The following is a 16,490-nucleotide window of genomic DNA, read 5'->3' as shown; positions in this document are numbered from 1 at the left end:
ATCAGTCCTGGATTCATCCTTCATAACCTTTTACCTCCTTTGGTAAAGATGTCTTGTTATATTTGCATTGTTGAACCTGATGAAAGGTATTTGTCAGAGATTATCATTTTGGGTCACATTGCCCAGAGCTGCAGCTTGAATAAACATGATCCCAAATACAAATACTGATAATTATGATGTGTGCTTTTACCAGACAAAAGACATTTATTAAAGTATATTGTTAGAGGAAAAAGTGACATTTTCACTTACTGAATTGGACACAGTTCAACATGTCATGGAAGAGGGTGTTCATGTACGAGGGCACTGCTGTGTGTCTGTGACCTGCTGTACTCTGTCTTGTTTTCCATTAGGTGAACAAGGTTTAGCTGGCACTTTCTTCCATAGGGATGAATTAACCAAGTTAGGCCGCGTACACACGGGCGGATTGTCTGCCCAACTAAGTTCGTCAGACAATCCGACAGACAGTCCGTCCAACTTTTAAATGAACGGACTTGACCACACACGACGAACAGACAGTCCGCTGAAAGCTTGCGCGATGACGTGTACAGCACGTACGACGGGACTAGAAATACGACGTCCAATACACTGCAATGCAACCTTCGGCCGTGTAAATCCTTTCTGAGCATGCGCCATACTTAGTCCGTCCAACTTGCCTACTCACGAGCGGACTGTCCGCTGAAACCAAGTTTGGACGGACAAAATTACGGAAATTCCGAAAGACTTAGTCCGCCAGACTGTCCGCTGAAAAAGTCAGCTGAAGCCCACACACGAGCGGATTGTCCGCTGAAACACGGTTCAGCGGACTAAGTTGGGTACGCGGCCTTAGAGTACATAAGACATGGAGAGAATTTAAGTATTTATGAGATTTAAAGTATATTTGCACTTTCAAAGTCAAATTTGAAAAAACCCTATTATATGTATGCTATGTGTTCCCATTCATAAAGCATGCCTAAAAAATTGTCTTCATATTTCGCACCTTTTAGGCCGCGTACACACGGGCGGATTGTCTGGCCAACTAAGTTCGTCAGACAATCCGACAGACAGTCCGTTCAAAATTTGCATGAACGGACTTGACCACACACGATGAGCAGACAGTCGGCTGAAAGCGTGCGTGATGACGTGCACAGCACGTACGACAGGACTAGAAAAACGACGTCCTATACACTGCAATGCAACCTTCGGCCGTGTAAATCCTTTCTGAGCATGCGCCATACTTAGTCCGTCCAACTTGCCTACACACGAGCGGACTGTCCGCTGAAACCAAGTTTGGACGGACAAAACCAAGTTTGAACGGACTGTCTTACGGAAATTCCGTAAGACTTTGTTCGTCAGATTGTCCGCTGAAGCCCACACACGAGCGGATTGTCCGCTGAAACACGGTTCAGCGGACTAAGTTGGACAGACAATCCGCCCGTGTGTACGCGGCCTTAGATGTTTCTCAGGAGGTGGTGTCATGGCTGACTGCAAGGTCTTTTTTTAAACAATGTTAGCATGAGTCTGCCCCAGGTCTGTTCTCATTAACATACAATGTAAGCAGCCCAACTTACAAACATTTGACCCTTTGTTAGAAGTGTTCTAGTTGCAATTGATAATGAAGATCTACCTTCACAGTGCAGATGGAGTTAATTAAGACAAGCACATACACCAAGAACATTACTTAGTATTTTTCTGCTCTGGAGGGTCCAGAACAAAACATTTTTTTGAGTTATGCTATGGGAATGGGCACACGTAACAAATATAAACTAGGTGCACTCTCAAAATTGGCTGCAAAAGTGGAAATACACTTTAAACACTTGCCGACCAGTCACTGTATATATACGGTGGCAAGTTGGCTCTCCTGTGCAAGCCGTGCATGTTAAACTGCAGGCATGTGGACTCGATTTCCGTTGGCCATCCGTGATTGTGGAGAGGAGAGGCAGAATGGGGATCTGCCTATGTGGCGGATCCCCATTCTGTCAGGGGACAACTCTGAGATCTGCTGTTCTTAGTGATCAGGAACAGCGATCTGTTTGTCCCAGGAAGCCCAGCCACAACACAGTTAGAACACATCCAGGGAACACAGTTAACCCCTTGATTTCCCCCAGTGTCCCTGCCAGTTTAATTTATACATTGATCAGTGCATTCTCATAGCACTGATCAATGTAATAATGTCACTGGCCCCAAAAAGTGTTACCGTATATACTCGAGTATAAGCCGAGATTTTCAGCCTCTTTTTTGAGGCTGAAAGTGCCCCCCTCGGCTTATACTCGAGTCATCGCTGTCTGCCCGCTCGATCAGCGTGTCGAGCAGACAGACAGCGGCCATTCTATAATTCAAAAGCCGCGCCTCCGGCTCCGCCTTCGCCTGTGATAGGCGGAACACTGAATTTCCCAGCAGCCTGTGTTCCGCCTATCACGGACATCGTATCATCCTCGTACTACGGACGAGGATGATACGATGTACGTGATAGGCGGAACACAGGCTGCTGGGAAATTCAGTGTTCCGCCTATCACAGGCGAAGGCGGCGGCGCAGCTTTTGAATTTTACAATGGCCGCCGAGGCGCCGACGAAGAGGGCACGGGACGGAGGCAAGGCAAGGCACGGCACGGGACGGGACGGGACGGGACGGAGGCAAGGCACGGCGGCGAGGCACGGAGGCAAGGAGGCAAGGCACGGGACGGAGGCTCGGGACAAAGGCTCGGGACACAGGTAGGCTGGACACACACACACACACACACACACACACACACACAGGGATGGATGGATGGATGGAGACACACACACACAGGGATGGATGGATGGATGGATGGAGACACACACACACAGGGATGGATGGATGGATGGACACACACACACACAGGGATGGATGGACGGACACACAGGGATGGACGGACACACAGGGATGGACGGACACACAGGGATGGACGGACACACAGGGATGGACGGACACACACACAGGGATGGACAGGCATGTCTTACCCTCGGCTTATACACGAGTCAATAAGTTTGCCAGTTTTTTTGGGGGTAAATTGGGGGCCTCGGCTTATATTCGGGTCGGCCTATACTCGAGTATATACGGTACTTGGGGTCAGATTTGTCTGCCACAATGTCGCAGTCCAGCTAAAAAAAAAAAAAAAAAAAAAAAAAGAAAATCGCAGATCACCGCCATTACCAGTAAAAACATTTAAAAAAAAATTAAAAGTCCATAAATATATCCCCTATTTTGTTGACTTTATAACTTTTGCCCAAACCAATCAATATACGCATATTGTGATTTTTTTTTACCAAAAATATGTTGCAGAATACATATTGGCCTAAACGAATGAATACACTTTTTTATATATATTTTTTTGTTTATAGCGCAAAAAATAAAAACCGCAGAGGTGATTAAATACCATCAAAAGAAAGATCTATTTGTTAAAAAAAAGGACATACATTTTATTTGGGTACAGCTTCACACGCCTGCGCAATTGTGAGTTAAAGCGACGCAGTGCCGTATAGCAAAAAATGGCCTGGTAATTAAGCGTGTAAGATCTTCGTGGGCTGAAATGGTTAAAGGAAATCTTTTCAATTAAAAATATTTTTTAGACTTAGTTTACTTTATTTGGAAAACACTAATCACTTGTCTGTCCCTGGCTTCCATACATTCCAAGTCACTAATCCAGAGCAAGCGTGGAGCTAGTTAAGTAGGTGCCCATTGAGAACCGCTGAAATACATACTTAAGCCTGGTACACACTATTTGTTTTTTTCCATTCAACTCAGTAAGTTGAACGAAAGCAAACTGTCAGCTCTGGTCGGATCTGCTGTACTCACTATGTGAAGTAAGTACAGTGATCTCCCGTGTTGTGTTCTGACAGGGCCCTCAGCTGAAACACTCAGATCAGCTCTCTCTGCCATTGGCTGAGGGCACTGATCAAGCGGTCGGTCGGCTGCTGGTTTTACAGCATGGTCATGAGGGGTCACAAATGTTCTCGAAACAACGCTAAAAGAAGGGTATTTGCCTCGCGTTGGGAGATTCTCTAACTTTTTTTTGTCTTTTGTGGGACAGGCAGGGCCGTTTTTAAGGCAGGGCAAAAGGGGCAGCTGCCCTGGGCCCTGTCATTGTTGTGGGGCCCAAAGCAGCTGCCTCATACTTGCCAACCATTCCAGTTTAAATTCCCTTGGCCTTTGAAGTTTTAGTCCTGTGCTGTGTCCCGATATCTCAGTGTGAAATGCTGCTACTAATGCTGCCCAGCTCTGCCCTATTGTGGTGTATGTATGACTCACCTGCAGACTGTGTTTACATGTAAATAACCTTCATTCATATGTAAATAAAGGTGACATTCATATATAGCATGCCCCCCTGCAGTGAGGAGAAGACGTGCTGTAACCTATAGGAACCAGTGATCAGTATTACTGTACAGTAATCTCTAGCAACTAAACAACAAGCAGGACTCATGTGCTGTAACCTCTAGCAACTAATCAGTGAGCCGTAATGTGTGCTGTAACCTCTAGCAACCAGACAGTAAGCAGTAATGATATGCTGTAACCTCTGGCAACCAATCGCAATCGCTGCCCGATCTGATACAGTAAACTGATTTTAAGTCTAGCTGCTATTTATTGTATGTCTCAGAGAAGGTGGAGAGCGAAATTGCATGGGGGAGGTGGGCCCCAAGAAAATGTTTGCCCCGGGTCCAGTCAATGTTAAAGACGGCCCTGGGGACAGGTGAAGGTGAAGGGGAATTTCAGGAAAAAAGCACTACACAGACAGCAAATATTTAATTATCTGACCGTTTGACCATTCCTTACTCTATAAAAAATGTTTTGGCTACACAAAAACCATTAAGGGCTGGTGGAATAGTCTTTATAATGCTTTCAGATCTAAATCTCTGGAAATACCTTACAGAGTACATGTCTGCACTACTAAAATTATACTTTATTACCCCTTTGTTGTGTTTGGAGAGTTTTCTTCTCCCTTCCTGTCCAAAACCCAACGAATGAAGTGGGGACAAAGACAAGAATAAAAGCCTTAGAAAGGATCAAACCCTTGTCTATTCCATTCAATACATCAAAAATGTTTTGACTGGGCTTTAGCTTTTACAAGTTAAGTTAAGGTTTGCACATTACTTCAGCCTCTGTATACAGTACATAAATGGATAGACTGATAGCTTTGGTGTGCAGGTTTTCACTGAAGGAACCTCAACTTTTTCTTATCATATGTGAGATTTTTGGCTGATGAATCCTGAGCTTTCCTACCCTCCGGACCATCACTGTAGCATTTGGTTTAAGGCCTAACACAATATTCCTGTCATGGTTATGCAGTAATCTTTCTCTGTCAACCTACTTCTCCTCATGTGTTGACTAAGAGGCCAGCCACTCTCACCTATAAGCATGGCTCCACCCCAGGCCCTATCAGGGAACCCTATATTAACCTGTGCATTGCAAGCCAGCGAGGCTGATCCACCATTGTGCGTTTTGACTTCCTGTTTGCTGTGCGCTCTTCGTTTGATGCTGTTACCGACCTTGGCGCGTTCTCGAATATCCCTGTCTGCTCCTGACCCTGACCTTTTGGCGTGTCCCTGACTATCCCCGCTTGCCTGTGACTCTGAACCTCTAGCTCCCACTGGGATCTGTGTTAGCGATCCAATAGACCTGCTTCCTGAACCTCCCTGGGTACTATCCGTAGCAGTCAGTCCTAGGGTCCACTGTCTTAGTGGTGCACTTCTGACTTCTACGGAGTGTATCTGTCACCTGGTCTCAGGTGACCTGATGGTTTGATCAGCCATGGACCCAGCTGATGTGTCGCTTCCTACAGATGATCCATTACAGGGCTTAGTCCGCAGACTTGAGACCCAGGAATCGCATCAGACCCAGGTGATGAGATTCCTTCAGGATTTGGTCTCATTTGAACAGGTTCAGGCCTCATTAGGATCTCCAGTTCAGCAACCTCAACCGCTATCTCTTGCTGCACCTGTCGCAGCCACACATTCATTACAACTGCCAGTTCTGGGCCGCTTCTATGGGGACTCCAAGGCCTGCAGGGGGTTCCTTAGTGTGAGAGCTTACCTAGGTTGGAGTCCATGGAGCAGAGATGTACGCTCACCCTTGCAAATAGATACAGCCCACAGTAACAAACAGATGAGCTACCTGGGCTGTGAATCTGTGCACGGGGGCTTGACAGGAAAAGCCAAGGGATCATCGAAGAAAGCCGTTGTCCGGGATTCCAGAAGTCAGCATAAACAAAATACAAGCCAGGGTCAGTCTTGGAACACTGTAACTTTGAACACAGGTACCTTTGGTGACAAGAGACAATGAACTGACCCAGCCCTCAGAGTGAGACAGGGTTTTATACCCAGCTAATTAGGTAACCTGCCACAGCTGATACAAGAGTGACAGGTACAAACAGAATTGCCCACAGTACTTTATGCAAAACTAGGCATGGCTGGAAAGCAGGCAGAATAGAACTGAGGTGTGGCTCAGAGGTAAAGAAATAGGAGCAAGAACAAATAGTCATTAGTTCAATACCACCCAGAGCCACGTGGGGCGTGACCACACCTGGTCGTCTAAAAGACACGGTAGGGACCATGACAGTTCCCTCCACTTAGGAATTCCCTCAGAGGATGGAACAGTCCATTTCCTTTGGGCTTTCTTTGTTTTATAAGTTCCAGCTAGGGAGACTTTCATCGCTCGCAAGGCTCTTTCGAAAGTCTTCAGGTCCTGCTTACGGACTATGGTTCCATTTGAGGCATACGTGTAGTCAGGAGGTAGTGGGGACCCCGACACAGGAACTTCAAGCGGGGGCACCGACACAGGAACTGCAATTGAGGGCACAGGAACTTCAAGCTGGAACACCGGCACAGGAACTGGGGACACAGGCACCGGAACTGCAATTGGGGACACAGGCACAGGAACTTCAAGCTGGATAGCAGGCAGAGATTTAGGGGTAGCAGGAAGGATCCTAGAAGTACCCACTTGGAGAACCTTTGGCCGAGGTGGGCGAATTGGACAGAGAGAGAGAAGATGCCCTCTCTCCTCACAGTAAAAACAAAGACCACAGTCTCTCCTCCGCTCTCTTTCACCTTGTGATAGCTTGGCGCGGATGGCCCCGATCTCCATGGGTTCCCCGTCTCCCAGGGAAGGTGTGTGTGTGCCCTTAGGAGCATCTAGGCTTTGTGGGGTAAGGACTTCAGCTTCATGGCTTGGAACATACTGTGATGGCATGGAGTCGTATCTGTACCGGGTACTCCTGTCCCTGGATACCCGCAGGCTACGTGAGCAGAGAGCAGACTTGGGAACTCTGGTTTTCTTAGAAACAGGAATGTAAGAGTCCAGAGCAAACATGAATGCTTCCCAGCTATCCAAGACTGGACTCCTTTCCTGTAAAAGCTGATGAGCCCATGTTTTGCATTGTCCAGTGAGTAGGTTGATGGAAGCACGAATCTTAATATAGTCGGTGGCATAGGTACTAGGCTTAAGGGCAAACAACAGCTCACAATCCATCTTAAAACAAAAGAAGGATGCACGATTACCATCAAACTTCTCAGGCATCAAAACAGACGGTTCTGGACATGCAGGGTACAGGGTTGGGCGTACTGTTCCTTTAAATAAGCGGACTTCTTGCTGCAACTCAGCAACGGTCTGGCCCAGGCTGTAGACTTGCAGAGCAAGGAAGGTGAGCATTCTGTACATCTCTGTGGACTCCATGTTGTTCATTTCATTATGTGAGGGCTTACCTAGGTTGGAGTCCATGGTGCAGAGATGTACGCTCACCCTTGCAAATAGACACAGCCCACAGTAACAAACAGATAAGCTACCTGGGCTGTGAATCTGTGCACGGGGGCTTGACGGGAAAAGCCAAGGGATCGTCGAAGAAAGCCGTTGTCCGGGATTCCAGAAGTCAGCATAAACGAAATGCAAGCCAGGGTCAGTCTTGGAACACTGTAACTTTGAACACAGGTACCTTTGGTGACAAGAGACAATGAACTGACCCAGCCCTCAGAGTGAGACAGGGTTTTATACCCAGCTAATTAGGTAACCTGCCACAGCTGATCCAAGAGTGACAGGTACAAACAGAATTGTCCACAGTACTTTATGCAAAACTAGGCATGGCTGGAAAGCAGGCAGAATAGAACTGAGGTGTGGCTCAGAGGTAAAGAAACAGGAGCAAGAACAAACAGTCATTAGTTCAATACCACCCAGAGCCACTTGGGTCATGACCACGCCTGGCTGTCTAAAAGATATGGTAGGGACCATGACACTTAGCCAGTGCACAATTCATTTTGAACTCCAGCCCCAAAACTTCCTGTTGGATCGGGCTAAGGTAGTCTATATTTTATCCTGCCTGTCCGGCAAGGCTGCTCCTCTGTGGGAACTGAATGATCCAGTGGTTTCTAGCCAGTCTGATTTCTTGAAACTTTTTCAAAATATCTTCAAGGAACCAGGTCGTGTCTCTCCTCGCTTCGGTGGGACAATATGCTCTTCAGTTCCGTATCCTCACAGCTGAACTGAGCTGGAATAATGAGGCCCAGGTTGCAACCTTTTTACATGGCCTCTCTGATAGAGTGAAGGATGAATTAGCAGGAAGATCCCTCCCTGCTAATCTGGACGGTGTCATCACCTTGTGTAACCAGATCGATATTTTCTTTCAGGAGAGGGCCCTGGAAAAAAGAAGCCAGCACTCCCCGTTCTTTAGGCAGCCTGAGCTCCCTGTTCCTTCTCTTCGATTCGAGGAGAAACCCTTGCCTGCTGAGGAAGCTATGCCTCTACTGTGGGGTCAAAGGTCATTCCCGTGACACTTGTTCTCTTCGTCTGGAAAAACGCTCGGGGCTAATACATCTGGAAGGTGGAGTATTAGATCCTGAGATATCACCTTCTCGTCTTCTCCTTTCTGTATTCCTTCATGTCGGCGCTTCCTCTCGTTCAGTCTGGGCACATCTGGATTCCGGAGCCGCTGGCAATTTCATGGATTGGGGAACTGCATCTTCCATGAGACTTACCCTTTTGCCCCTTACAACACCATTTGTGGTCTTGGCGATTGATGGCACTGTTCTCCAAGGGGGCCCTATCCACTTCCAGATCCTCCCTGCTAAGATGTCAGTAGGGACGCTCCACCAGGAGTGGATATCCTTCCTTGCCTTACCTAAGGCTTCATCTCCTCTCATATTAGGTCTTCCTTGGTTACGGCTCCATTCTCCACACTTTAACTGGACTGCTGGACAGATCCTGGCTTCGGTTTCCTCCTGTTGCTCACCCTACTACTACTATGCCCATTCAAACCTGTCTAAGAGGCTCAATCCATCCTTTGAATAGACTGCCCCATTCGGCCAGGTGGGGTTTTCAACCTTTTTTTCAGGACTCTCTACATTCTGCTTGTGTTTCAGCTATCCAGCTTGACTCCTGTGAGGCATCACCTTGTAACCAACCTGGTCTCAGGGATCCACTGACCTCTGCCCAGTTTGATGATCCTGTGCTGGATGTCCAGCTCATATTTAAGGGTCTGGGGGACCCTGCTCAGACTCCTGATGGTCTTCTCATGCTCTTACCCATTCCTAAGAAGCCTTTAGTCCTCAATGAGTCCTCTCGTCCTCTCCCTACCTCCTTCCTGAACCTCCCTGGGTACTATTCGCAGCAGTCAGTCCTAGGGTCCACTATCTTAGCGGTGTACTTCTGTTAGGGTCTTCAGATAGTGAGTCTGACTTAGTGGAAGGGGACCTCTCTTACGGCTCTGGTTCTAGTCTCTCTGGAATGGGAACAGGGAGACCGGAGCGCAGCGGGGTAGGAGAGTCCAGCCAGGTGCAGCAGCAGATGCTAGGTAGATGAGGATCCTCTGGAGCAGGAGCTCTCTGTAGCAAGAAGGCAGCTGGGAGAAGGCCACGGACCGTGGAATCAGGATGGATGGATCTCTGGATGAGGAGGTAGCAGACACAGAAGCAAGCAGGAGCCAGCAGAGGAATCAGGTAACAAGCAGAGGTTCGGCAACAAGAATCAGTCCAAGAAGGGTCAAACAAGCCGGGGTCGGAGCAGGAGAGATCAGCAAGGTCAGACCGAGCCGGGTCAGGTATCAGACAGGGTTCAGGCAGAATAGCAGGTAACTTCGGGTACAAGCTGCAGACGAGACAGCACAGAGCCCCTGCAGCTGTGCCTTTTAAAAAGGGCCACTGGCGCCAATCGTGCTAACACTCGCCCGTGCGTGCGTGTACCGCGCGCACATACGAACGACGTGCACCCACGTGCGTCGGAAGACGCTCGTGCCCACGACGACCCGCGGCACGAACGCGCGTGCGCGTACGTAGAGCCGATCGCACGGAACGGGCGGATTCCTGACAACTTCTAACTCCTATGGAGTGCATCTGTCACCTGGTCTCAGGTGACCTGACAATTACATCTTTACTTCTTACATTTATTTTCTGTCTCTCTGAAGAATTCAAGAGCAATCTTGATGATCAGGTTAAAGCCAATAGTGGTATGTTGGGTGGGAAAGTCTTGACCTTCCTCTTATGCCGTGTACACACGACTGGACTTTCTGGCAGAAAATGTCAGACGGTCTTCCTGGCGGACTTTGGATGTAGTTACGACGGACTTCCAAACGAACGGACTAAAGTCCTTTCAAAAGTCAGTTTTTTTCTAACATGATGACGTACGACAGGACTAAAAAAGGAAGTTCAATAGCCAGTAGCCAATAGCTGCCATTGCGTCGTATTTTGTCCGTCGGACCAGCATACAGACAAACGGTTTTCCCGATAGGAATTGAGTCCGTCAGACAGATTTGAAACATGTTCTATTTCTAGGTCCGTCTGAATTTTTTAAAGAAAAACGATCAGACTATCCCACACACGATCGGACTATCCAACGGAATGATTTCGTCTGACCTATTCTGCTGGAAAGTCCGGACGTGTGTATGCGGCATAACAGATCTTAGAACAGGATTCTGAAAAGGTGAACTTGGTATGGATATAAAGTAATAAATATTATATGGGAGTTACAAAGGTTAATATTGTTTAAGATATTGATAGTTATAACCTCAACTGAAAAGGAGAGTTCAATTAAACTATTTTCTGGCTTACATAATGTTTCACTTGTCTAAATAATATCATGTTAGTAAAAATAAAAATGTTCCCTCTTTTATTTACAGAAACCTGATGCCTGCAAACCTTGTTGCTGCAGCCTTTCGATCGGTAAGACTCTCTCATAAGCTGTGATATAAAATATATGGTGATTTAGACCACCAAAAATTAAACAGATGGGATATCTACCTGTCCTCTAAACATATATATTAACCACTTGACCACTGGGCACTTAAACACCCTTAATAACCAGATCAATTTTCAGCTTTTGGTGCTCTCACATTTTGAATGACAATTACTCAGTCATGCAACACTGGACCTATATGAAATTTTTGTCCTTTTTTTCACACAAATAGAGCTTTCTTTTGGTGGTATTTAATCACCTCTCAGTTTTTTATTTTTTGTGCTATAAAAGAAAAAAGACCGAAAATTCTGCGAAAAATGAATTTTTCTTCGTTTCTGTTAGAAAATTTAGCAGATTAGTAATTTTTTCTTCATAAATTTTGGCCAAAATTTATACTACTACATATCTTTGGTAAAAATAAGTACAAATTGGTGGATATTATTTGGTCTTTGTGAAAGTTATAGAGTCCACAAGCTATGGTGCCAATATCTGAAAATTGATCACACCTGAAGTACTGACGGCCTATTTCAATTCTTGAGACCCTAACATGCCAGAAAAGTACAAATACCCCCCAAATGACCCCTTTTTGGAAAGAAGACATTCCAATGTATTTAGTAAGAGGCATGATGAGTTTTTTGAAGTTGTCATTTTTCCCCACAATTCTTTGCAAAATCAAGATTTTTTTTCCTTTTTTTTTTTCCCACAAAATTGTCATATTATCAGGTTATTTCTCACACACAGCATATGCATACCACAAATTACACCCCAAAACACATTCTGCTATTACTCCCGAGTACGGCGATACCACATGTGTGAGATTTTTACACAGCGTGGCCACATACAGAGGCCCAACATGCAGGGAGCGCCATCAGGCGTTCTGGAGCACCCAGGACAATTCTGACATTTCTCTCCTACATGTAAAAATCATCATTTATTTGCTAGAAAATTACAGAGAACCCCAAAACATTATATATTTTTTTTTAGCAAAGACCCTGGAGAATACAATGGTGGTCGTTGCAAATTTTTATCTCACACGGTATTTGCGCAGCAATTTTTCAAACGCGTTTTTTTGGGGGAAAAAACTGTTTTGTGCTTAAAAAAATACAAAAAAACAGTAAAGTTAGCCCAATTTTTGCATAAAGTGAAAGATGAAGTTATGCTGAGTAAATAGATACCTAACATGTCACTCTTCAAAATTGCACATGCCCGTGGAATGGCGCCAAACGTCGCTACTTAAAAAATCCCCATAGGCGACGCTTTAAATTTTTTTTACTGGTTACATGTTTTGAGTTGCAGAGGAGGTCTAGGACTAGAATTATTGCTCTCGCTCTAATGTTCGCAGCGATACCTCACATGTGTGGTTTGAACACCGTTTTCATATGTGGGCGGGGCTTACGCATGCGTTCGCTTCTGCATGCGAGCACATGGGGACAGGGGCGCTTTAAATTTATTTATTTATTTTTTATTGTTCATTTTACTTTATTTATTTTAGTTTGACATTTTTTTCCCCAAAAATACATTTTTGATCACTTTTATTCCTATTACAAGGAATGTAAACATCCCTTGTAATAGGAATATGGGGTGACAGGTCCTCTTTACAGTGAGATCTGGGGGTCAATATGACCCCACATCTCACCTCTAGGCTGGGAAGCCTGAAATAAAAAATAAATAAATTAAAAAAAAGATTCTGGCTTTGATCGTACTGGCGAGTTGGTAGAAGCACCCGAGGGCGGTGAGGGGTGGGGGGCGTCTATGGCTGGGTATTTCAGGGTATCACCGAGTATGGCTGGGTATCTCCGAGTATGGCTGGGTATCTCAGAGTATGGCTAGGTATGGCAATTTATGGCAGGGTATTGCAGAGTATTGGGGGGTACTGCAGAGTAATGGCAGGGTACTGCAGAGTATTGGGGGGTACTGCAGAGTAATGGCAGGGTACTGCAGAGTATTGGGGGGTACTGCAGAGTAATGGCAGGGTACTGCAGAGTATTGGGGGGTACTACAGAGTAATGGCAGGGTACTGTAGAGTATTGGGGGGTACTCCAGAGTATTGGGGGGTACTGCAGAGTAATGGCACGGTACTGCAGAGTAATGGCAGGGCACTGCACTGCAGAGTAATGGCGGGGTACTGCAGAGTAATGGCGGGGTACTGCAGAGTAATGGCGGGGTACTGCAGAGTAATGGCGGGTACTGCAGAGTAATGGCAGGGTACTACAGAGTAATGGGGGGTACTCCAGAGTATTGGGGGGTACTCCAGAGTAATGGCAGGGTACTGCAGAGTAATGGCAGAGTACTGCACTGCAGAGTAATGGCGGGGTACTGCAGAGTAATGGCGGGGTACTGCAGAGTATTGGCGGGGTACTGCAGAGTATTGGCGGGTACTGCAGAGTATTGGCGGGTACTGCAGAGTATTGGGGGGTATTGCAGAGTAATGGCGGGGTACTGCAGAGTAATGGCGGGGTACTGCAGAGTAATGGCGGGGTACTGCAGAGTAATGGTGGGGTACTGCAGAGTATTGGCAGGTACTGCAGAGTATTGGCGGGTACTGCAGAGTATTGGTGGGTACTGCAGAGTAATGGCAGGGTACTGCAGAGTATTGGGGGGTACTACAGAGTATTGGGGGGTACTCCAGAGTATTGGGGGGTACTGCAGAGTAATGACAGGGTACTGCAGGGTACTGCACTGCAGAGTAATGGCGGGGTACTGCAGAGTAATGGCGGGGTACTGCAGAGTAATGGCGGGGTACTGCAGAGTATTGGGGGGTACTGCAGAGTAATGGCAGGGTACTGCAGAGTAATGGCAGGGTACTGCAGAGTAATGGGGGGTATTGCAGAGTATGCACTGGTATTGCAGAGTATGCACTGGTATTGCAGAGTATTGGCAGGGAATTGAGGGGTTAAATTCGGTGAGCAGCGATGTGGGCACTGCAGATGCAGCCCACTTCGCTGCTGACACCGATCTCTTTCCCCTCCGCTGTACCGATCGGTACAGAGAGGGGAGGGAGGAACCGGCATCATAATATGACGCCGGTTTGTTTACAAGTGATCACTCCGTCATTTGACGGAGCGATCACGTGGTAAACGGCCGCGACGAGCGGCCGTTTACCGTGATCCGTGATGCGCCGGGTCCTGTGGACCCGGCGGTCACGGATGCTCTCGAGTGCGCGCCCCAGGGGGCGCGCGAGAGCAGAATTCTGGGAGGCCGTTAATTAACGGCCTCTCAGAGTTAAACAACCGCCCTGAAGCCGTTAATCGGCAATGGGCGGTTGTTAAGTGGTTAAGTTCTGGCACCGGGCATATTACTTACTAAGTAAGTCCTTGTACACACGGTTGGAGATTCCGACAACCAAATCCGTCAGATTTTGTCCGACGGATTTTGTCTGAAACTGTTGCATACACACGGTCGGACAAAGTTGTCGGAAAATCCGACGTGATGACGTTATTTCGTTACAACGGGACTACGTTCACGCTAGTAGCCAATAGCTTTGGTGTAGGAATTTGATCTGAGCATGCGTGGCACTTTGTCCAATCGGAATTCTCTACACATGATCGGAGTATGTCCGATCGAAGCATTTTGTCGGAAAATTTTACCAACAAGTTGGAAAACTTGGTCCATCGGATACTCCGACGGAAACAGTCGGAATATCTGACAAAACGGTCCGATCGGACACATTCCGTCGGAGTCTCCGACCGTGTGTACAAGGGCTAAGACATATAAAATGAGAGCACCAGCAAGGTAGGTTATATCCACAACACATTCATTCTGTCCAAAAACATTTATTACAGAGCCAATGTATTTTGGTACGCCTTTTATCCAGGCTCCAAAACAAAACTGGTTTGAGTTAATTCTGTATAAATGGTTCTGCTAAAGGATATATCTCAGTGGCCAAACCAGCGACTGGAGCAGGTTCATGGACCTATGTACACCATCTAGAATTTACTCAAACCAGTTTAGAGTTCTTTGTAAGCCACCTAAACGTGTCTAATTTGTATTTTAACGTTTTTTGGACAAAAAAAACTAGTCAAGACTCAAACTACTTGCTGAGGCTCTCATCTTCTGTTCCTTTGTGATCATTTTTGAAACCTAAAGCAAGCCATGGCTTTTGGTTCATTTAGAAGAAAAGAATCAGGTCCTACAAAGAAGTTGGAAAATGTACATGTGCAACAATGAGTACTTATTATCATCCCCTTGGAAGGTGATAGATATGTAAGGTAAATCGGGGGCATTGATTGAAAGTATTCACAGCGTTTCACTTCTTCCACATTTTGTTATGTTACAGCCTTAATCCAAAATGGATTAAATTCATTATTTTCCTCAAAATTATTCAAACAAAACCCCATAAAACAATGTGAAAGACGTTTTTTTTTTTAAATCTTTGCAAATTTATTAAAAATAAAAAACAAAAAAAAGGACATGTACATACAGTAAGTATTCACAGGCTTTGCTCAATACTTTGTTAAAGCACTTTTGGCCCCTATTACAGCCTCAAATCTTTTTTATTATGATGCTATAAGCTCAGCACACCTATTTTTGGGCAGTTCCTCCCTTTCTTCTTTGCAGGATCTCTCAAGCTCCATCAGATTTGATGGGGAGTGTCTGTACACAGCCATTATCAGATCTCTCCAGAGATGTTCAATCTGGTTCAAGTCTGGGTTCTGGCTGGGCCAGTCAAGGACATTCATAGTGTTGTCCTGTTGTCACTCCTTTGATATTTTGGCTGTGTGCTTAGGGTCATTGTCCTGTTGGAAGATGAACCTTTGCCCCAGTCTGAGGTCCAGAGCATTCTGGAGCAGGTTTTTTAGCAAGGATGTCTCTTACATTACTGCATTCATCTTTCCCTCGATCTTGACTAGTCTCCCAGTTCCTCCTACTGAAAAACACCTCCACAGCATGATGCTGCCACCACCATGCTTCACTGTAGGGATGGTATTGGTCAGGTGATAAGCGGTGCCTGGTTTCCTCCAGACATGACACTTTCTATTAAAATGGATGTAAACCCGGAAAAAAATTATAATTCTTTTTTTTTATTTCATAATGTAGATTTATAAGATTTCCTATCATTTGAGCCCAGTCTTGCCACATAGAGTTAATCCAGCTCTGAGCAATCCTCTTTTATTGTTCAGTGAGATAAATCTTCACAAACAGACGAAAACTTTGTCAAAACCTCCCCCTTGCTGTGAGTGACAGGTTATTTACATATCTCATGCACTAGCCTTATGCCGGCCATACACGGTTCGAATTTCGAAAGAATTTTCTTTCGAAAATCGTATCTAAGAATTTTCGTATGAATTTCGCACCATTAGTGGGCTGCAGCAACAGCCGATTTTCGTTCAGAAATAAAATTTGA

At 46.0% G+C, this 16,490-nt stretch overlaps 1 protein-coding gene across 2 annotated transcripts in view; it reads left to right on the top strand.

Moving 5' to 3' along the window:
• Nucleotides 1-16,490, top strand: part of SLC1A4 (solute carrier family 1 member 4) — a 140,901-nt gene that overhangs the window by 54,017 nt on the left and 70,394 nt on the right. For both annotated transcript variants that reach the window (XM_077485960.1, XM_077485961.1), the window contains exon 2: nt 11,091-11,133. In XM_077485960.1, the coding sequence (XP_077342086.1) occupies nt 11,091-11,133 (43 nt within the window). The remainder of the gene's footprint in view (nt 1-11,090; nt 11,134-16,490) is intronic.

The sequence above is a fragment of the Lithobates pipiens genome, unplaced genomic scaffold (assembly GCF_037356315.1).
Source record: "Lithobates pipiens isolate NorthernLeopardFrog02 unplaced genomic scaffold, aLitPip1_a1.2 Scaffold_18, whole genome shotgun sequence".
NCBI lineage: Eukaryota > Metazoa > Chordata > Amphibia > Anura > Ranidae > Lithobates > Lithobates pipiens.
Note: the sequence above shows the minus strand (reverse complement) of the source record. Positions and strands in the feature narration are given on the sequence as shown.